Source organism: Astyanax mexicanus, chromosome 14, assembly GCF_023375975.1.
Source record: "Astyanax mexicanus isolate ESR-SI-001 chromosome 14, AstMex3_surface, whole genome shotgun sequence".
NCBI lineage: Eukaryota > Metazoa > Chordata > Actinopteri > Characiformes > Acestrorhamphidae > Astyanax > Astyanax mexicanus.
The window spans coordinates 35334894-35359228 of NC_064421.1; the positions used below are offsets into that span (position 1 = coordinate 35334894).

General features: G+C 37.4%; 1 protein-coding gene across 3 annotated transcripts in view; it reads right to left on the bottom strand.

Annotated features, from left to right (window-relative positions):
• larp1b (La ribonucleoprotein 1B) overlaps positions 1–24335 on the bottom strand; it is a 67487-nt gene that overhangs the window by 31934 nt on the left and 11218 nt on the right. For all 3 annotated transcript variants that reach the window (XM_022672716.2, XM_022672717.2, XM_022672718.2), the window contains exons 2-4: positions 15576–15637; positions 3665–3724; positions 1780–2005 (exon numbers count right to left, since the gene is read on the bottom strand). In XM_022672716.2, coding sequence (XP_022528437.2) covers positions 1780–2005; positions 3665–3724; positions 15576–15637 — 348 coding nt within the window. The remainder of the gene's footprint in view (positions 1–1779; positions 2006–3664; positions 3725–15575; positions 15638–24335) is intronic.

Consider the following 24335-nt stretch of genomic DNA (forward strand, 5'->3'; position numbering starts at 1 on the left):
GTCGAGTAAAGGAAGTACAGGAGCAGAAATGAGAAGCTCTGAATCTAATTATACGCTTTAACCAGCTGCTCATTTTTAGACACAGCTTGGCTCTTGATCACTGTAAACTGTGTTTATCTGCACATATGAATGTGATCATTAATACAAACTGAAGCTATAATGTGTTTCATTAACCACATAATAATTCTGACTGTTGTGCTGATGTACTGTTCTCAGGTTGAAATCTTGCTCTTGATTTTGTAATGAAAAACAGTAGAATGTTTATAAGCCTTTTTACACATCAGAGTCTGGACCAGTAACATTGTCTGAATTTACATTATGTTAGTTTTGGTTTCAGACTGCAGTGAGAGCAGTAAATAACTTTGATGACGACAGGAGGTAGAGCACCTATGTGTGCTGCCTCTCCCTGTATTCGACACCGACTGGTTTGTAGAATGTTGTCAGTCTAGCATGTTAACAGTTGTTGTACTGAAGAAAACTCCCTTGCAGAAACTTTCTTCATGTGGAGGTCACTCAAGCAGCAGAAGAGCAGATTTCCCTTTTATTTCTGTTCATTAATAAGGGTTAATCTACAGTTACGGTAGATACAGGAGTCACAAGCATCAGCCTTTGAGTTCTTTTTTTTGCTACTGAGGGATAATAGCTTGATTCAACTTCCTGTAATTGGTCAGAAAGTCTAAACCACACAGGAAGTATATGCAGACCAAGGACCACATCATTTGGTAACAATTTTGGTTATCTGGTCCAGACCATTGTTTTCAGCACCTTTTACACCTACTACTAGATTTTTCGCACTATAAGGAGCACTTAAAATTCTTTTATTTTCCCCAAAACTGTCAGTGCACCTTTTAATCCAGTGCACCTTATGTATGAGTTTTTCCAGTCAGGTTGTAAGGAGCAGTAAAGCCACTCCACTGAAGTACAGCGTTATAGTTCTCCAGCATTAGCCGCTAATCACTCTAAACGCTAGCTCTTTCGCCGTTCAGAGGAGTGTTACTGGCCTGTAGCCTGCTGCTTACCCCGGCTAGCACTGCTAGAGCAGCATTAGCATTACCTGCTAACAGCACTATGCGTTAGCACTTTTGCCGTTCAAAGGTGAGTATTATCGGACTGTAGCCTGCTGCTAACCCTGGCTAGCACTGTTGGAGCAACATTAGCATTACCCGCTAACCACACTAGCACTTTTGCCGTTCAGAGGTAAGTAATATCGGCCTGTAGCCTGCGTGCTTACTGTGCTAACATCGCCCTGGCTTACCAGAAAACAAAGAGGGTTCCTCAGTGTAGTGCTGTTGGATGGCATTTGCTAGCAGTTAGCCGCTAATGGTGCTGCACCCAGCCTTAGTGGAAATCTGGAAATCTAAGCTTACTGTGAATAAATAGAAGCGCTTTACTCACCCTATTAAACAGTTTTCATGAATTAAATCTGTATAGATTAACATTCAGCGCTTGTTTGACTTTAAAAACCCAGTTTTATTTTCTTAGCGTAGCTTAGCTTTACTTAATTAAGTTGTTACAGACACCAGGCACTGTATGTATAATCATTCAGCACAATACCTTTTAGCATTCTTTTAGTGTAATAAGCTTTTATGAGTTCAGTCATCTGCTTTCCTACACCACCACTGTGAACTATTCTCTCTGGGTAAGATCAAGAATGTAAGCATTTTACACAAATCCACCAAACCCCAGGCCATAAACAAATTAATTTTGTATAAATTATTCAGATATTTTCCCTTGGAACTGTAAATTTCTGTCTAAAGGGAAATGAAACGTGTTTCTGACCTCCTCTCCTGCGAGTGGTGCTGTTTTGCATGTCTTTGCTGATGTCCTTCCCCTCCTCCGTGGGGAGGTGTGTTAGAGGCTCCTCTTGCGCCTCCCTGTTCTCTTTACTGTCACTTCCATCACTGCCACTCTCCTTTTCCCTCTTTTCTCCTCCACGATCCCTCCTCCTCTCCCTCCGTCCTGTCGACAACTTCCTGCCCTGTGTGTTAATCACGTTCTGCTGCAGCTGCAACCAATCCAAAATCATCATCATTTGTGTGCATATATAAAACACAATTACCATCATTCCCATTAAAGATTATAAATGTCTCTCTCTCACTCACACACACACTCACACCTCCAAAAGTATTGGAACAGGGAGGTAGATCCCTTTATTTCTGCTGTAGACTGAAAGCATTTGGACAAAAGTTCAACATTCTAGTTTTTTTCCAGGTATGAACATCTAGATCTGATACACAATTCAGAAGATTCAACACCTCCTTTCTGAACCCACCTAAAGTGAATAAGACTTAATACTTAGTTGCAAATCCTTTGCTTGCAGTAACTGAATCATGTCTGTGACCCACTGACCTCACTAAACTTATGCTGCTGCTGCAGCTTCTTCTTCTGGGATGCTTTTTGATGCTCATTATCTTGTTGAATGGTGAAGGATCTCCCAATCAGTGGGGTTTCATATTTCTTTATATTCACAGATAAAATGTTTCACACATGAGTTCACTTTACACCAATGAAGAATAATGAGCCTGTCCTCCACTGTGTTTCACATATGATTTTATATGTTTGAGATCATGAGCAGATTCTTTCTTCTCCACATTTTAGCCTTTTCATCACATTTATAAAACAAACATATTTGTTTCATTAGTCCATAGTTGGTCCACAGTCTTTTTTCTGTACTTCTGGTCTTCCTGTTCACCTCGTTAATAGTAGTTTTCATCTTCTGGTGAAGCCTCTGTATTTTTGTTCATGAAGTCTTCTGTGATCAGTAGATTGTGATATCTTCACTCCTGCCCTCTGGAGGTTGATGCTGATGTCACAGTTGTTTTAGGGTTTTCTTATTACAGCACTCAATATGTTTCTGTCATCAACTGCTGTAGTTTTCCTTGGTCTATCTGTTCATCACCTGTTATTTAATACACCAGTAATGACTTTCTTTTTCAGGACATTCCAAACAGTTGTTTTGGCTATAGACAATATTTGTGCACTGATTCTGATTGATTTTCTATCTTCTCTCAGCTTCACATCCGTTTTTCCACCCACAGACAGCTCTCTGCTTTTCATGTTGGTTACTCCCCTAACTATAAAAGCACAGTCTGCACAGATAAAACCCAAATCAGGAACAAAGTGTAGACATACAACGCTATTTATTGTTTGAATAATTAATGTATCAGGACACACCTGTCCAACAAAACACACCTGACAGTCACATGTTCCTATACTTTAGCTCACAAGAAAAATGTGTGTTCAGACAGAAGGTGTTATCTACTAAACTGTGTATCAGATCCAAATGTCAAAAGAGAATTGGCCTCACTACTTCTGGAGGGCACTGTATATATTACATCGTGGCAGCTACTCAAACACACCAAAGCCATATTCCACAAGAAACATGTTTTTTCTCTAGATGTTGTATATCTCCTTATCAATCAGAAGGTGAGCTCCAAGTGTCACTAACTTTACGTTGTTCCCTTGCCTGAGGCTACAGATAATGCTTTACGTTACTGCTTTAGGTTTAAAGCAGTTTCTCAGTATGAGGGTTTAAACACTGCATTTCTCTGCAGAGTGAAGGCCTGTGGCCTTGAGCATTAAGGAGAAAGATTCTAACTGATTCAGCCGCCATCCATATTTCACAAAAGTCACTGATTCACATATTTACATGAGACTCTCTCACCTCCTTGTTGGCTATCTCTCCAGGAGTGGGCCAGTTTGTGATGTCACTGAAGTCACTTGACTGGACCAGGGTGAAGTTGTGCAGATTGTAGAGAAGTGGGAAAAGGGGGGAGGGGGGGGGGGGGGGGGGGACAAGATAATTTTACTTAAATTTAGCACTTAACAATTATCTAAAATTCTTATAGCTCAAATAAAATGCATTTGTTTTTGCTATTGTATGTTATCTTGTATTTTTATTCATTAAATTTACCTACTTACACTGTGGACATGCCAAACTCATACGTTTATTTGTTTGCTCCTAACATATATGTGCAACTGTTCAGTTTGATCAATAAAAATAAAATAGTACTGTTTTGACAACATTTTTACCCTCTTACAAAGACATAAATCTTCCATAATTTTAATGGCAGTTTTGGCAGTATGTGTTCTTGTGTTAAATAAAACTGCTAAATGCATCACCAGGATTTATATAGTGATATAAGAAGAGTGATATAAAAAAGAGTTTGGGCAATTTCAGTTAAATATATCATATAGCAGATGACCAAGGATTTATAAAGAAAAATCAACAATTTTGTTGTTTCATTAGCAGCTGTTTGCATTACTTACACAACTGCAAATTTAAGAGCAAATTTAAAATGTAAATCATTAGCTAGTGTGAGAGTTTCAGGTCAAACAATGGCTAATAAAAACATGCAGATGATGTATCAAGTTTTACACAGGAGCTACAAAGCTAACAATGATAAACTAGTAGTTAAAGCTACTTCTGTATTGCATATGATTACATTTTAGGTATAAAAGGACATTTGTTAAAAATTTAAAACTACATAATAAATATTAACAATATTTATCTTTAAATTAATTTTTTAATCCCAGTTCAGAACATAGTCTTCCCTTCTGGCTTCAACATTTAGACAGAACCTATGGGGTACGAGTGTGAGAAACGCACTGTTACGCCCTCCTGCCTGCCATGAATCTCCCTCTGCGTTGAAGTACACTCTGAAAGTTGACCTCACTCGGCTCCCGTTACAAAGACCCACCCAGAGGAATCCTCTTCAGGACACTTATAGAATCACCGGCTTGATTGATTTACGAGGCTCGTTCCCCCTGTGAGTCCAGCACTGATGGACAGAGGTGGGATGGGTCATAAAGTTTTAACTCCACCCATTTTTTCTTCACCCTTCAGGTGCTTTATCAGGTAGAAAAAAAAACACAACCTTTTCCTCGAGAACTGCAGCGCAAAGCAGATTCCCAAAATTCTGAGCAGCGTGTCGAGTTGTGGCGACCTAGTGTAGCTCAGTGACAGACATTTCAGCAGTTGCTCAAACTGTGTGTAACTTTAAACTATATGTGCACTGGTATGTGTATGAGTGTTTGTGTGTGGCAATGAGGTCTCAAATTTACATTTCAGGGATATGACTATCAGGCCTCTGCACACCAGGGAAGTAAGAGCGTTTCAGTTTAAGTGTGTAAGAGAGATCATTCAGTTCATTCTTTTCCTATATGCCACAAGAGAAACCGACACCAGAGCATAAGTGTGTCACAGATCAGATTACTGAATAACGTCATTTATAGGAGTGTAAGAACGTAGCAGGATGCTATAATTTAAACCCATCAGCCATGATATTAATACCTAATAATGGTTAATTATGATTAGTTCACACTTTTGCTGCCACAAACTGCTAGAGGTGTCCAGTGATATCTGGGACAAAAACTACAAACTACAAAATTACAACAGATCCTTCAAGTCCTGTAATTTGTTGGTTCACCAGTTGTCCTTTTTTGGGGTACTTTTGGTTAGTACTTGTAGGTAGTACTTCATATTTTGAAGATATTCAGATATTCAGTCTAGAACAGCACAGTCTGGTTATAGTCAAAGTGTATCAGCCAATTAAGTTTGTCAATTTTCCAGCTTCAACACTTCGACTTCAAGAACTGACTGTTCATTTGCTGCCTAATATTTCCACCTGTTAGGGTTGACATTAGAAACAGATCATCAGTGTTATTCACGTCTTCTGCTTCTGGTACTAATGTTATGGCTGATTGGTGTAACCGTATTAATCTGGGTCTTGAAGAACCTGATATTGCTTCTATGGGCCACCCGATATTGTTCTGTATGTTAGTCCTCACATCATGAGAGGATGTAGTGGCATGTCTTATGCATAACAGCACAGTTTGCCTCTCAGCACTGGGGTCTTGGGGTCAAGTGCCTTTAATGGGTGAAGTTTCCATATTCTGTTTGTGTGGATATCCTCAAAAGGACTACGGTTTTCTCCCACAGCCAAAAATCATGGAGATCCTCCAGAAAAATTGGATACTCTAAAGTGTCCTGGTGTGTGTAAGTTTATATGAATGTGAATGTTAGGGCTGGCCCGAATAGCGTTTTTTGAGCTCCGGATATTCGGCACTGATTCGAAGCGAATATTCGAATATTCATTTTTAAAAAAAGAGGTAAAAAAAAAAAAAAAAAAAAAAAAGCAAATCACGGCCCCTTTAATCCACTGAAAAATGTTCAATTTGCTCTGACCGACGAGACATATTCACCCGGATTTTTGGTGTTTTTATCCCGGATTTTTGTGTTTTCACCCCATATTTTTTCTGTGTTTTTAGCCCAGATTTCTTTGTGTTTTCATCCTGGAATTTCTGCTGCCCCACACCGCGGCTTATCCGCTGCGTAAGCAGGCTAGGAGGCTGCTGCTGCACGGTTTCTCCGCTGCGCAAGCCAGCCTAGTAAATTGCTGTTTGTGTTTTCACACTTAGGCTATTTGCTTAAAAAAACAAACAAAAAAAACGTTTGTTCAGGAAGTATTTTATATTCTTAAACATTGTTGATTATATTAGAGGACAGTCATTGTAAACTGTACTTGGTCTATTTTGGTTAAAGGATTGTGCAGGGCATATTACTGATTTTGTATTTTTGCACTTGGGCTATAAGCTCAATATTAAATATTTCGTTTGTTTAGAAATTATTTTATATTTTTAAACCATGTTAAATTATATTAGAGTAGAGGAAAGTCATTGTTAATGACGCTATTGTACTTGGTCTATTTCGGTTAAAGGATTGTGCAGGGCATAGCCGTATTACTGATTTTGTATTTTTGCACTTGGGCTATAAGCTCAATATTAAATATTTCGTTTGCTTAGAAATTATTTTATATTTTTAAACCATTTTAAATTATATTAGATAAGAGGAAATTCGTTCAGACATCATTTTTGTAGGCCAGGCTTTTGTAACCGATTTAGCCCCTACTGTTGCCACATTACCCCTTACGTTTTATTATATAAATCAGTTTCGAAGAGCCTGCATTTTTTTTTTATCATGTATAATAGAGGTCTGCGCGAGACTGATTTTTAAACCCACTCTTCCACGCTCCCGCGTTTCTGTCTCGTTACCGCTCCGCAAAAAAATTGCTTCTTTTAATCCCTTGCCCGCCCGCCACATACACATTTCTGCCGCCCCACGTTCCTAATATAAATTAAATAAACTACATTTAATGCTTCAAATTTACTTATATATTTATTAAAACAGCAGCGCTGAATAGTGCGGTCCCGTTCCTTACCCCAGTCCAAACACCATCGGTGTGTGCGTGTCGGTCCATCCTGCGCGTTGAGAGTTTTCTTTAGGTTTTTTTTTTTACAATTATTACAGTTTTCTTAACTATTTATTAATTTGCTCCCGCATCGTCTGGATTAAACTCCCGCTCCAGCCAATAACAGTTCAGTTCTGTCCCGCGCGCAAGATATTCTGACGGGACCCGCGAGAACAGAAGTGGTTAGAGTGAGGTGGAACTCTGGAAAGGAGAAAAAAAACGAATATCCGAATACCAAAATTAAAAACCGAATACCTACTCAACGAACGAATATCCGAATACCCGAATATTCGGGTCCAGCCCTAGTGAATGTGTTTATGACTGAATGCTCAGATGGACTGGCACTCTGACTTGGGTCAGCTCCTCAGTGACTGATGCAGTCCTCCAAATGGATGGTCGTTTCTACTTGTTTAAAACGTGATTGTAAAGAAGAAAGGCGCTATATAAGTGTAACTTTAATCATTTATTCAAGCAGAACAACTTTTTGTCCCATAAAAAAGATTTTATTGATATTTCCTCACACTCACACATCATTGTTCCTGGGGAGATCGGCTTGATGGTTACCTTCTCTTGCCTCGTATGGAAAACCTCGGGTTTGAAAACGGGGGGCTAGCCGCCTGTGTGGCAAAACGCTAATAACAAGCTAGCGTAGCCAGCGCTTCAGCTCAGACTGCTGTTATCACTACGAGGCTGTAAACATCACTGTTATGCCGCCCAAGCCAAACTACGGTGACTTAAAAGAGTCAATCGACTCCTTGGCCGAGGATGTGTCTGCTGTCAAAACGCAACAGACGCAGCTTTTGGAACTCCTGGAGGAGGTAAAGCAACTGCGACTCCAGAACGAGGAGAAGAGCCGGCACATAACAGAGCTGGAGCAGAGAGTGGATGATCTGGAACAATACTCTTGCATGAACGATGTGATCATTTCGGGGATACAAATTAGGCCGCGCACATATGCGCGCACGGTTGTTGGTGATGGTGAGGAGCCCAGTGAGCAGGAGACGCGCTCTGTGGAGCAACAGGTCGTATCCTACCTCCAGAGCAGAGGGATTGAGTTGGACCTGGAGCACATCGAGGCGTGTCACCCACTCAGGCAAAACAGTGAAAGATCAAAAATCATAATGAGATTTGCCATCAGGAGGAATAAAAGGGCACTCATGAAGCAGAGAAACAAATTGAAAGGAAGTAAGGTTTTCATAAATGAGCACTTAACTAAAAAGAATGCTGATATAGCGAAGAAAGCAAGATACTTGAAGAAACAGCAAAGAATCCAGGATACTTGGGTAATAAATTGTAAGATCTTTGTAAAACTAAATGGTACTTTAGAGGGAGCTAAATTTTGGTGGTGAGAACTATAGAAGAGTTGGAAAGATTCAACTGAAAAGGTAACAACATAAAATTCTAAACACCACAATGACTGTAACATCAAAAACATCTTCACTGAGGAACAACAATGAGTCAGATCTGCTACGAAGAATCTTACAACTTAAACAAAAGGATTTGGAGACATTTGAATATACTGAGTACAACATGCAAGATCAGGAAAATGAAATCGACCCAGACAACAACTTTCTTAGTTCAATAAATACGTTGTGACTATTACACACAGGACCAGTATAGAAATATTAGGTCTTTGGAAGCCAAACTGTCAATTATACATTTCAACAGTCGGAGTCTGTATACAAATTTTAACTCTATTAAGGAATACTTGGAGCAATTTATATTACCCTTTAGTATTATTGCTATATCAGAATCCTGGTTACAAAAAGAAAAAGGTATTGATGTTGATTTAGATGACTATGAGTTGCATTATGTAAACCGGAAAAACAAAATAGGAGGTGGTGTTGCTTTATATATTCATAAAACAATACATTTCACTGTCGTAGAAAGTATGTCACTAAAATGTGTGACAGTTGAAATAGTTAACCAAAAGAGAAAAAATATTATTGTAAGTTGTGTGTATCGATCACCTGGATCTAGTATAGACATTTTTAACGAACAAATGGAAAAAATGTTTTCTGGGAAAAGTACAAAAAATATATTTGTCTGTGGGGATTTCAACATTGATCTTTTGAATCATGCAAAACAGAAAGCAATAGATGCATTTTCCGATACAATGTATAGTATGTCCCTTTATCCAACAATTCCAAAACCAAGCAGAATTACATCTCAAAGTGCTACGATAATTGATATTTTTACGAATGTTATTGAAAAACAAGTTATTAGTGGCCTGCTTACATGTGACATAACTGATCATTTACCTGTTTTTACTCTTTTCAACTGTGATTATAAAAACACTAAACAGGATAAAGAAGTAGTTTACAAACGAATAAGAACAGAAGAAACAATAAAAGCTTTTAATAGTAGTTTAAGCATGCAAAATTGGAACTCAGTTTATAGAGAGACAGATGTAAATAAGGCATATAACGATTTCTTGGAGATTTTTTGTACTTTATATAATAAACATTGTCCACTTAAAGAATATCGTAAAAACAATAAATACAATAAATGTCCTTGGCTAACCAAAGGAATATTAAATGCTTGTAAAAAGAAAAATAACCTATATAAAAAATTTATAAAGTCAAAAACGTATGTGGATGAAAAAAGATATAAAGTATACAAAAACAAGCTAACAGAAATCATTCGAACAAGTAATGAAATTTTACAAAAAATAAAAATTATATTAAGGAAACTTGGAATATTCTGAATAGTTTAATTAAACCAGGAGCTACAAAAAACTAAGTATCCAGATCATTTTGTTGATAAAAATGTCTATGATTTTAATATGAACAATATAGTAAATGGGTTCAATAATTTTTTTGTAAATGTTGGCCCAGACTTGGCTGCTGATATCCCAAATTTAGGACATCATCAGTCCAATGAAACTATAAAAGGAAACTTAAACTCAATCTTTCTTTCTGCAACAGATGAACATGAAGTAAAAAATATTGATAACCAATGTAAAAGTAAAATATCTACAGACTGTCATGATATAGATATGGCATTAGTTAAAAAAGTTATAAATAACATTTCAAAACCTCTGACCTATATTTGTAATCTGTCTTTCCAAACTGGATGCGTTCCGAAAAAAATGAAAGTTGCAAAAGTTGTACCAATCTACAAAAACGACAATAAATATATTTTTACTAATTACAGACCTATTTCTTTACTTTCGCAATTTTCAAAAAATTTAGAAAAATTGTTTGATTCTCGTTTAGAAAAATGTATTGAAATTTTTTAATTAATAAATGAAGGTCAATATGGCTTTAGAGCCAAAAGAACCACTTCAATGGTTCAATTATTGAGGCAATAGAAGAAGTCACAAATGCATTGGACAGGAAAAGATATGCAGTTGGAATATTCATGGACCTCAAAAAGGCCTTTGATACTATTGACCATTCAATATTATTAAAAAAAGTAGAGAAATATGGAATTAGAGGAGTAGCAGGTAACTGGATAGAGAGTTATCTCACAGAAAGGGTTCAATATGTGAAAATGGGCAATTATACATCTGAATATCTTGGCATCGCTTGTGGTGTCCCCCAGGGGGCCGTGCTGGGCCCAAAATTGTTTAACATGTATATTAATGATATTTTCAATGTATCAAAATCACTAAAACTAATATTATTTGCGGATGATACTAATATTTTTTATAGCAGTGACAATCATAAACTTATAAATATTGTAAATGATGAATTAAGTAAAATAAAAGAATGGATGGACAGAAATAAGTTATCATTAAATTTAAATAAAACAAAAGCAATGATATTTGGTAATGATAAAGATTAATTCTGTATTACAAATAAGCATAGATGGTGCCCAAATTGGAATTGTAACTGAAAACAAATTTTTAGGGGTAATAATAGACAGTAAATTAACATGGAAAGCCCACATCAGACACATAAAAACAAAAATTTCAAAAAGCCTCTCTATTATGAACAAAGTAAAGCAATTCCTCCATTATAATGCACTTCGTACACCATATTGTTCCCTAGCTCTCCCATACTTATCATTTTGTGCGGAAGTATGAGGTAACAATTATCAATGTACAAAACAAACACTATTTAAATTACAAAAACGAGCAATGAGAATTATACACAAAGTTGGATTTTTAGAACATAGTAATAATCTTTTTATTCAATCAAAATGATTTAAGATTCATGACATCATAACTATTACACAGTTCAGATTTTATTCAAGGCGTTTAACAACTTACTACCAAGTAATATCCAGAAGTTCTTCATAGTTAAAGAGTGTGCTCATAATCTTAGAGGTTTTGCTAAGTTTTCATCATGTAAAGCTAGAACTACCAGGAAAAAAAATTGTGTGTCTGTATGTGGAGTTAAATTATGGAATAGCCTGGACTCCAAACACAAGCAATGCCAAAGTATTCATAAATTTAAGTCACATTATAAAAAGATGGTTTGGGATCAGTATAGAGTGATTGGGACTTAACAAAAAAAAAATGTGGGTATCTGTCTATTATGATCGCTTCCTTTCCTTACCATTGCGTGTTTTGTTGTTCTCTTATCACTGTTGGTATGTGCTTTGTATGTTTGTTTTGTTCTTTTTTTCTTTGTTACTGTAACTAGTATGGTTTGCCCTCCATTGTTGGTATGAGGGCTGCTTGTTTATAGTATTAGAACTTTCTTTACTACCGTCGATGGTATCTAGGTTAGAGGATTCTAAGTATTTGTAAATTTAATTTTCTCTGTTGTTAAATTAATCTAATGTAAGTCGATGGGAAGTGGCTATGTAAGCTATGTAATTTATGTTAATTTTGAAGAAAGGGGTGGGTTTAAATAAGTTTTTTCTTCTTCCCACTCCTTTTTGAGTAGCTGTATTGTATATCTTCTGCTCAAAATAAATGAATAAATGAAAAAAATGAAAATGAATATATAATAAACATGGTTTTTCAGCAGTAAGAACACAACTGTCTGGTTGGCCTGGTTGTGGCTATGTCAAACACTACAAGCAGCAGTGTCTTATTAGACCACATTGCCCCTGTTCTGTCTTTCACTCTGAGAACTTTTTTCACTGCATTCTGTAATAACTACTGTATCATAACTACTAATAACACAGGACTGTACTTTTACTTGTAATACTTAAGTACAATGTTGAATACTTTAGTACTTTCACTTTGTTATGATTGTTATTATTGAATCATTGACACTGACCCTAACTGAGGCAAGTGAGACCTGCAGTATTTAAATATTGTTCTGGGTTCTTTTGTGAAATCCTGGATGAGTTGTTAATGAACTTTTGGGGTAATTACTGTCAGCCGGTCACTCCTGAGAAGGTTCTCCAGTGTCCATATTTTTGTGAATAATTTGTGAATAATATTCCTCACTATGGTCCGCTGGAGTCCAAAAGCTTCAGAAATTACATTGTAACCTTTTCTTGACTGATAGATGATTCATTAATTTGTTTTCTCATCTGTTTTTAAATTTCTTCAGATCAGGGCATAATGTTTTGCTTTTTTAGATTTTTTAGCTGCTTCATGTTGTCAGATAGGTTCTATTTAAGTGATTTCTTAATTCTACAGGTCTGGCAGTAATCAGGCCTGGTTGTGGCTACTGAAATTGAACTTAGCTTTTAAAAAAAAGACTTAATCACAGTTCATTAAAGAATGGGAAATAACTTATTCATATAAAGTAAGGTTGTTTTTTTTATTTTTTCTTAATAAATTAAATTATCATTTAAAAACTGTTTTTTGTATTTAGTTAGATTATCTTTTTCTGCAGTGTGGTGCTTAAAGAACACTTCAACTTCAACATATTTGATAGAGCACTTATTCTTACACTCAAGTCTGTGTCTTTGGTACTTTAGTACTTTACTGACATATAAATTAATAATATAAAAAATAAACAAGCAAGGTATGCTCTACACAATTGTTCATTGACTGTGAATACATTTTAACAACAATATTAAATAAAGCAAACACTCAACTTCTGTCCAAAACATAATTTTAAAAGTCTTTAGAAAGCTTGAGGCATTGTCGCACTTAATGTATAATTAATATTGTGATTAAATATACATATTCTGTTCTATTCTGTATCGTGTGTAGACCATTTATAAAAATGTAAATATATATATTTTTTCAACCTATAGAGCAATGTGAGATATTAAAGAATAAGTAACCTAACCAGTAGACCTAAACTAACCAATTCAGTCCTTCAGCAATCATAATCTCCAGCTAGTTTTAAGCTATTTTAAAAGCAAATATAACTTTAAAATTTGCTCACATTTGCACATTATCAAGAAATAATCAGGGTTAGAGTCTAACTCTAATGTTGACATTTCCCCCAAAAAGCACACCCACACTGTGGACACAGAAGACAGTGGACCCAAACACACCCACACTCACAAACATCAATAAAAAAACTTGTGACTTGTGATTGGCTGATGTCTAGATAACTCTGGTGGAGACCCTCCCCTTTCCTGGTCCAGGGCAACAAACAACACACCATGACAAACTACAAAACTACAAACAACAAGCACACCAGCACACAGATAACAAAAAATGTTATCATAGCATGTTATCATAATCAAAATATCATTGTTAATATGTAATATTATTTTACAAAAATCACAAAAACAATACTTATTTGTTGGAAATAAAAAGGTAAGAATTAAAGATTAAATAACTAAATAGATAATTAAAAAACACTACTGAATGAAATTATCAAAAACACCTACAGACTAAAATAAACTTACTGCCCACCGCAAGCTAAACATACTCTCCCTGATGTCTTTGTAAAACTGTTACCCTGTTCACAGTTCCTTTTTGGATATTTTTATTTGATTTAGAGTTTCCTGCTCCTCTTTAAATACACCACTGTATGAAAAAAATAGTGATGCATGGGAAGTAAAATTAAGTTGATAGAAATTACAGAAAGTTTGAAATTATTTCTTCAACAGAACAAGGCAGGCGCATAACTTTGGTCACCCTTGTCGTTTTATTGATTTAGGTACCTTTAACACTAATTACTGGAACACAAAATTTGTTTGGTAAGCTTACTGACCCTTAACCTACATACACAGGTGAACCCAATTATGAAAAAGAGTTAAGGAGCCAAGTTAAGGAGAGTTAAGGAGGCAAGTTTTTATCCTCTTTGCATCTTTTCTGGAGAGTGGCAACATGGGAGCCTCAAAACACAACTCTCAAATAAAATCATAAATCGTTCAACATCTTGGTTTAGGGAAAGAATACAAAAAGCTCTCTCAGAGATTTCAGCTGTCAGTTTCCACTGTGAGGAACATGGTGAGGAAATGAAAGATCACATATACAGTTCTAGTTAAGGCCCGACGTGGCAGAACAAGAAAAATCTCAGATAATCAGAGGAGAAGGATGGTGAGAACGGTTATAGTCAACCCACAGATCAGCTCCAAACACCTACAACATCATCTTGCTGCAGATGGAGTCACTGTGCATCATTATCATAACTATTCAGCACACTTCACACAAGGAGATGCTGTATGGGAGAGTAATGCAGAAGAAGCCTTTTTCTGCGCCACAAACAGAGTCGCTTGATGTATGCTAAAACACATTTAAACAAGCCAGCTTCATTTTGGAATAAGGCGCTGTGGACTGATGAAACTAAAATTGAGTTATTTGGAGGGCGGTATGCATGAAAGAAAAACAACACAGCATTCCAAGACAAACACTTGACCTGCCCATAGTAAGATTTGGTGGGGATTTCAGTCAATATCAGCAGATTCTTGAGAACAATTTTCAAGAATCAGTGAGAAAGTTGAAGAATGGTCCAAAAAACAACTGAAGCTATAGGAAGTGTTTAGAGGCTGTTATTTCTGCAAAAGGAGGATCTACTGAATATTGAGGTCATTTTTCTGTTGGGGTGCCCAAATTTATGCACCTGCCTAATTTGGTTTTAAGAATTATTGAACATTTTCTGTAAATCCTATAAACCTCTCACTTCTCAAACATTACTGTCTCCATCTGCTATAACCTAAAATTAGTGATCCAAACAACCAATGATTAATAAAGAAAAATCCATCCATCTAGCCATCCCGCCCGCCTTAACCCTTTGTGTTATTCATAACCCACCCTGTTATATGAATGCTAATAAAGATTTTTGAAATACTGTTAGCCTACGCTGATCTTGTTCTTACTTTTGAACAGGATTTAAAACTTTTACTACTTTTTTCTGTACTCCTTTGGGAGTATGAGGTTTTATCCAAGACAGTGATAATATACACTATGGACAACACCCATCGAACTCCAGACAGATCTGCAGAACTGCTGAGGTTTCTCGTTTTTGTTTTTCCGTTTATTTTTTTGCAATACAAGCATCCTCAACTCACCTTACTGGACTTCCTGGATCTGGGCTTGCTGGCACACACAACTTTGGCTGGGTTCTGGAAGTCTGTGGACAAAAAGCAAACAGGAGAGGAGAATGTGACAATTTTTGTTTTTTCCTGTTAAGGGGAAGAGAGTAAGAGAGAAAGGGATACACAAGCACAAGCAGGTCTTATTGGGAAAAAAAAGTCACTGGAAAAAATATATATTCTAGAAGGTCACATACGCTACTTTTCCTACTCTACTACGTTCATTACGGTCTACTACGGTTCCATAGACCAAAAAAAAGGCCTTGGTCTGGATCTACTAAACCATGATCCGGTTCACCTGCAGTATGAAAACACTTTTCTAGATGGCCTGGACTTCCAGATCAATTACAGAAAGTTGAGGCAGTCTTTAAACAAACCAGAGGGAAAAAGAACCGGCTCTCCGACTCTCCCTGGCATGAAGAAACATCACAAAGCAGTATGGACACAAATTCTTACACAGAGAATTAATTTATTTACCTTCTATTTAAAAACAGAAATAAAAGGAATTTGAGGAGAATCTTTTACACTCTTTCTGCTGCGGGACGCGGGTGTACCAGAACAGAAGTTGGATTTTGACACAACACCTGGCAAAGGAATTAGTCAAACTCATAACCAACATTCTACAAACCAATTAATATGAAGTATAGAGAGAGGCAGCACACACTGCTGAAGACGACAGGATTTAGTACATTTCTTTATGAATCATGATTTTAATATTGTGGTGATTAATATAATATTTGTTTAAGTGACTGACACCACTAATATAAAATAATAGAAGACCTTATTAAGAGGCCATTTGATTTTCACATATGTGCACTGTTTGGCATTTGCACTGTTGATTTTGTTTTTTGCTTCAAGTAAATACAAAATGCCTTACATATATAGTTCCAATTAATATATTTAGTGAGCAATTACATAAAAAAAAAGTGTATGATAATACAATATAAGACTTTCACAGACACATTCTTTTAATAAGATGGTATGTTTATTTACATTTATAATCACCTAGGAGTTCAGAATCAGTCAAAATAATTTGTGTGTTAGTGTATAGATATTTATGATTCTATCATAGAGGTGTGTATATTTTTGAAGATGTACATTGTGTATCTATGTGATATATCTATACTTAATATTCATGCTGCTAAATGTTCATATATTTTTGTATTTGTACTTACATGCTATATTTATTTATTTTTCTCTGTGTTTTTGAGAGTCAACGCAACGAAATTTCGTCCTGCGTACAGGAGTGTATTAAGAATGACAATAAATGAAGTCTAAGTCTAAGTCTAACATTAATAATTTAAATGTAATAATAAAAAAATCCTTAACAGACAACTTGGATGTGTTCTTTTTATCATATTTTTTTACTGTAATGCCAAAGTATTTGAATTGTCAGATTGGGATTTGGTATCTGCATATACTCTGTTAGTGAGGACAGGATGGTGGATGATTAAAGTTCCACTGCTCAGAAGCTCAATGCTGGGGTGTATAACATTCTTCTATTCAATATGTTTATGTTTATGTGATAAAGAAAATTCTATTCTATTGGAGGTACTTCTCTACAGGGATAAGTAAAGCTGTGTGTGTGTGTGTGTGTTTGCACATCTGTGTGCAACCATAAGAAGGGGTAACAAGTTGTATATTTGGCATAGAGCCAAGTACAGAACTACCCGATGTAAAATAACACTATGTTGTACAAGTGTCAGCGCAATATAAAGACATACAAAGACATCCATTTCAGCACAAAACCTTCAACCCTGTCACACTCCACCCCATAACATTTTTGAATAAATGACTCATATTTTTACTTCACAAAGGGCACCCATTCCTGAGAATGACTCAACAACCCATACACACGACTGCCTGCAGGAAGATGGTCAGCACTGGGATGAAGACAGGAGGCCGCCCGACTGTACGGCACATCAACAGAAAGCAAAAGGCCACGTCTTCAAACACGTCCCCCCATCCCCTTCCTGCAGTGTGCTGACAGTGAACCCTGCTTATTTCCACACAAACGTCATTATCAGCACGCGTCTGCTGCCAGATAAAACCTGCAGCATGTGTCTGCACTAAAGCACCTGTAGCGCAAGGTCAGCCCTCCACGCCGGTCAAACATTAACCCCAGTCAACACGTTGCAGCACAGCAGGCTGGATTTTCTTTTTTTTTTTTTTTATAATGGTGAGTGCACAGAAAGTGGACTAAACAGCCATCCTAGCTATTCATACAATGAAAGCGGGCCCCAGAGGTATTTGCAGTGTTGTTCACACACTTAACAAAAGCATTAGGCCTAGCCCAACCAATCCCTCCTCTTGCTACTTTACCTGCCGACACTTAGGAGAATTAACCAACTGGGAGTTCTTTCTAACATATATTTACGCTGTATTTTTGTTATCTACCCCAGCTCCTCCCAGGATGAATAATTTGCATATAGCAGCAATGTTGTTAATAAATATCAATATGTTTTTAATGAATCTTGATCAGGGAACTGTTGAACATTTTGATACTTATATTGATGGGATATAAAATCCACAAATAGTACAATTTTTTTTTATACTTTTTGCTAAATATGAGAGTAGGGAGTTTGGGTAAAGCATTTGGAATGATTTGTAGATTTTCAGAATTGTAATGAGTAACGATGCAGCACATAAAAATGTATAGGAGTACAATGATTAAACTCACCCACCTACAAAGTCTGTAATTTTTACAAATTTTGTCCAGATCTTTCAGATTTCTGGACTGTTGCTGGGTGACATTGAGTTTCAGGTCTGGAGACTGGCCAGGCCACTCCAGGACCTGGAAAAGCTTCTTTTGGAGCCCTTTCTTAGTTGCCCTGGCTGTATGCTTCAGGTCATGGTCATGTTGGAAGATTCAGCCAAAACCCAATTTTAATGCTGAGTTTGATGGCCAAAATCTTCTGATATTGCAGAAAAGTGCAAATATGATGTTTTTACCCCCATGCTTCACGGGTGGACGGTGTGCTAGTCTTGGCATGCTTCACGGGTGGACGGTGCTGCGGTCATGATTTTAATCCACGAAAGTGTAGTGTGTTACTAACAGTAGTTTTTGAGACTGTGGTCCTGCCTCTCTTCAGGTCATTGACCCAGTCCTCCCACGTAGTACTCGGCTGATCCCTGACATTTCTTAGAATCATTGTTACCTCACAAGAAGAGATCTTGCATGGAGCCCCAGACTAAAAAAGATTAACAATCATCTTTTGTTTCTTCCATTTTCTAAAAGCTGCACAAACAGTTGTTGTAATCCCAGACCTGTGCAGGTCTACACTTTTGTCTCTGGTGTCCTTTTACAGCTTTTTGGTCTAAGCCATAGTGGAAAGGTTGGAGTCTGATTGATTGAGTGTGTGGACAGGTGTCTTTTATACAAGTAATGAGTTTTAACAAGTGCAGTTAATACAGGTAATCAGTGCTAAATAGGAGAACTTTTCACGCAGTATGTTAAGGTAGTGGATATGCATGAATACTATAAAGATATTTTCAGTAACAGTTGGAGTTGCCCTATCCTACCTATTTGTTCGTGCTTGTCAGTTCGTGTTGTGAGTTAATTTCAAGATGCTGGTGTCTGGAGAACTCAAGTTACTGTGTGTCTTTTTTTTAATAAACTACCTGAGCATTTTTAAAGTTCTCAGTTCCTTGTTTAAAATGACATTAATAAAATGTAAATAATTTATTTTAGATTTTTTTCCCATTTTCTCCCAATTTGGCTATCCAAATGTCCCACCACTTTGTGTGTCACCAGAGGCACCTGCGACCCTAGGACAGTGCGGACGTGCACATGCCTCCTTCAACACATGTGAAGTCAATCACCCATTTTCTCGCTGCTGCTGATGAATCATTGACTGAGCAGCCAGCGCCTGGAGGAAAGCACAGCGACTAGGTTCTGATACATCCGCTCACAGACGCCTCAACCTTGTCAACCAAGTCAACCTTGCTCCCTCTGAGCACCGGCAGCTGATGGCAGAACTACATGAACGGGATTCAAACCTGCAACCTCCCGTTCATAGTGGCAGCGCATTAGACCGCTGGACCGCATTTCACACTTAGCATTAGGTTACTCAGATTGCAAAGGTATTATGTTGTTTTGATGAGTTTTAGTTGTGAGGACTCATTTACCAGAATTAAAAGGCACAGTTAGCAGTATTTCAAGCCCAGACTAGCAACATCTGCACTGCTAGCCTCTATTAACATGAACAGAACACCTACATGATTCTAAAGCTGCTGTTTTTAACGTAAAAATTATACATAATGTAGCTTAAGTTACAAATTTAAGACCTCCAAGAGTTAAAGCAACATAGTCACACCATTAACAATGCTAATCTAACAGGAATGCCAAAGGATTTCAACATGGCGGCCTTGTGAATGTCTCTCCACTAACAAGATCTGACTGCTCTTCTGGCTTTCAAAGAGACAGATGAGCTTCTTTCTATCATTTCAACAGCAGCCGCTCTCAGACTAGAATACAGCAAGGCTCAAATGCTCTCTGTGGTTTGGAGCACCCAGAAACAACAGCAACACCAAATATTAAGCAATCTTAGCCTTGAATTCAGTCTCCAAAGCTTTGTGACACTCATGGTTTCTCCCAAAGGCACACACACTCACACACACACTCACACACACACTCACACACACACTCACACACACACTCACACACACACTCACACACACACTCACACACACACACACACACACACACACACACACACACTCACACTCACACTCACACTCACACTCACACTCACACTCACACACACACTCACACACACACACTCACACACACACTCACACTCACACTCACACACACACACACACACACACACACAGACACTCACACACACACACACACACACACACACACACACACTCACACACACTCACACACACTCACACACACTCACACACACTCACACACACACTCACACACACACTCACACACACACTCACACACACACTCACACACACACACATACACACAGAAATACAGAGAATCTGCCATGTTTCTGGAATGAACAGGCAGAGAAAAGGCTGCCCATCCCAGGGAGTGTCAGGGGTCCATTATCACTGCAGTGAGGATGGTAAGAATGATAAGACATTGGGCGCTAGCTAATACTGTGGGGTGTGACCTAGTCTTTCTACGCAAACTCCACTGATATTGGGCACACTGGCTTCTCTCCGTGACTGCACTCTGCCAAAAGAACAACTACACCCAAATTAAGCAGAAGCATCGGCTAAAACAACACAAGGTGCACTAAAGTTCTCTTAATTACAATGAAAACTTGACCAAAAGCCATTTCCGTCCAAAGAGTTTTACAGAAGTCAGCATGTTTTACCTCAGATTACCAAGCTAAACTTGCCAAACTAAGGTTTACATTGACAGTAACTAGGCCTGTCACAATGTAGGATGTGGACATCACCTAAATCTTTGCTGATCTCAATACTGCCCACCAATACTGTTTACTTAGTGAGTAGAGCCTGCTTACTGAGTGATTGGTGTTACACCAGTTCATTTACCGGTATATTGTTGGGGAAATTAGAACTGGTATGCATTTTCTCATACCTCCATACTGATACAGGTGCTGCGGAGCATTGTGTAGAACAGTGCCGCCAAAGAAGCAGACAGCTTGCTAGCTAACATTAGCCACTGTAGTGACTGGAGTGAGTGGACTGGAATTGCCCAATCGACCCACAGCTCAGAGAAACGTTCCTCTCTTCCCCTAGACAAGCCCAGAATCGGTGTGAAAAAACATTTATTTAGCACAAGAGATCTCGCTAAAACTCGATTATTCGAGAAAGTAACTATAGCCCTTTTAAATATAGTAATACTGTAGCTTGAAGCATAATATTATTAAATACTGAACTGGCTGATTTCAATTCTGTAATGCCTCTAATGCTTCAATAATAATAATAATATTGTATAATTATATTAAACATGTGTCTGATTTGTACAATAGAGCTTTTGAGAAATATGTCTTTTAAATAAATTGAGTATTTTAGATCCATTTATAGTGTTTATGGGACTTTTTAAAATATTTAGTTTTGTGAAGGAAGCCAAGTTAAGGTTGTTGGCATCTATTGGTCTATTGTTAACATTCTTCTGCTGTTTTTCTGCTAATGCAGAACATAGTTCCTTCATATATTGTGTAATTTTGTGGGACAAAGTAAACCCATTAGTAATCAAAGCCTTGATATAAAGCCTTTCTGTTTTACATTAAATGTACTCCTAACAGTAGAGTAAGTCACAAATCTATATAAAAGCCCAGTCACGTACAAAATAAATAAATAAATAAAAAATAAAATAAATAAATAAAATATAATATACAGTAATATACAGAGAAATCGTGAGAATGAGTTAGGTTATTATGAGTTAGGGTAATTTTGGTTAAACTTGGCTTTATAACCTTTTCCAGACTTAATTACTTTCTCATTTGTTCCTAAATATCTTTAGATATTGGCATGATGTCTAGCTTTTGATCTTCTTGACTTTGTCAGGCAGGTCCTATTTAAGTGATTTCTTGATTGAGAACAGGTGTGACGGTAATCAGGCTAGAGAAACTGGTGTGATAAACCACAATTATCTTTTAACTGAGGGGGCAAACACTTTTTCACACAGGGCATGTAGGTCATTTAAAAACTTAATTTTGCCTTTACTTGTATTGTCTTTGACTAATTTATTTATTTATTTAATTATTATTTAAATGTATGGGATGATCTGAAACATTTAAGAGTGACAAACATGAAACAAAATAAGAAATCATAAAGGGGCAAACACTTTTTACTCCGCTGGTATGTACATACCAGCCTACTCCTGCATTTACTGACCAGCCCAAATAACAAACATGTATACATATCTTCCATACAAACTCACACACTTTAGTCTCACCATCTGAACGATCCCACAGCTGAAACAACAAAGTTGCAGCAAAATATATTCTATTTATCAGTATAGTTCCCCCACAGCGTTACACATGCAATAAAACTGCCCTTAATGAACACAGTGTTCCCTTTATCATTACAGACCACTACAAACACGCAGGCCAGCTCATGACTGTACATTAAGCCCTTTACTGATATGAGAGAAAGCAAATACCATTTGGCCTGTCACGATAATTAATTTATTTTATTTTAACTAATTCATTTTATTGGCCTACAAATCAAGACCATTTTATGCCACTAAGATGCCACAGCATGGATGTAGACAATGCAACGTCATATTTTTTTTATATCAGTGATCAGGATCTTCATCAGGGGACATCCCTACTCACAGCTTTGCTCCAAAATCTATTCAAAAGCCTTCCTGGAAATTTACTTTTAAAAAAAGCCTTGATTTCAGAAAGACTAAGTGAAGCTGAGATGGAAAAATTCAAGTGAGATTGAGATTACGAACACTAAAGAAGCTCACCACATAAAAAAGGATAAGGATTTAGAACTGGCTGATTCCCCCCTGAGCAACAATAACACAGGTTAGGTCAGATCCCTGTGGTGGTCCACTGCGGCCCGGTGCTAATGTGTCAATTCCTCTAATCCGGGTGGGTTTTCCGCTTTGCTGAAACCATTGGTGCCCTTTCAGTGCGTCCGAGGGGATTTACAAGGCTTTTGACATTCAGAGGCCCGACGGTCATCTCACAGCTGTTAGTCCACACACACAAACACACACTGAGCCAGCAACCCCACACTAGGCAAGGTTTACATAAGCAAGGTGTTATCAGGTGTGAAATGTTCCACATGATGCACAGGTCCCAGCTCTCTGGAAAGCCCAGTTACTGTACATTCAAAGAGTTCCAAAGAACTCTAGAAAAAATAAAAAAAACACTTTGCATCATCACACAGCAGAACTACAGATTTCAATTTCAATTTTTAACCCATCTGTGTTAGAGGAGACACCCACTAGGGCTGGGCAATCAAAAGTGAATCAAAGATGCATCTTGATTCGGTCAAGGACGATTCTGAATCTATTTCACAAATTACCAAAATAGTTAATCCACGTTAGCAATAACTGAGAACGTAATTATGGCGCAACAAAAAAGGCAGAACTTAGAAGTGCGAAAAGCACCCCAGACAGACTCAAGATCCACAGAGACCCCTACGGCTCAAATTCAGTGCAGCTTGGTTCAGCATATCCTGGTCACTTAAAGTATAGCCTCCTGCGTTCCAGGCTACTGCAACCGGTGAAGCCGGCCAAAGAGGAAAGAGCACTTCCACTCAAACATCTAAATCTCTGTCTTACTTCTTTCTTATATCTAGCTAAAGCACTTAGCTGCTATTTCGAATTTTTTCCACATTGTACATTTTGTATTTTTCGCACTATAAGGCGCAATCTTCCCCAAAAACGCCAGTGTGCCTTATAATCCAGTGAGCTTTATGGATTAATTCTACCAGTCAAGTTGTAAGGAGCAGTAAAGCCACTCTGCTGAAGCACAGCATTATACAGAGACTGGCGCAGTATTAGCATTAGCTCTTTCACCGTTCAGAGGTAAGTATTAGTTGCCTGTAGCCTGCTGCTAACCATGGCTAGCACTGCCGGAGCAGCATTAGCTTTAGTCGCCAACCGCACTAAGTGCGTTCAGAGGTAAGTATTATCAGACTGTAGCCTGCTGCTAACCTGGCTTAAAATTACGAAGGCGTTTTAGGGCCATACAAAAAATAAATAAAAACAGTTTACTTCGAGAATAATAATTAGACTTTATTCTCGTAATATTACGACTTTATTCTCGAAGTTAACTATTT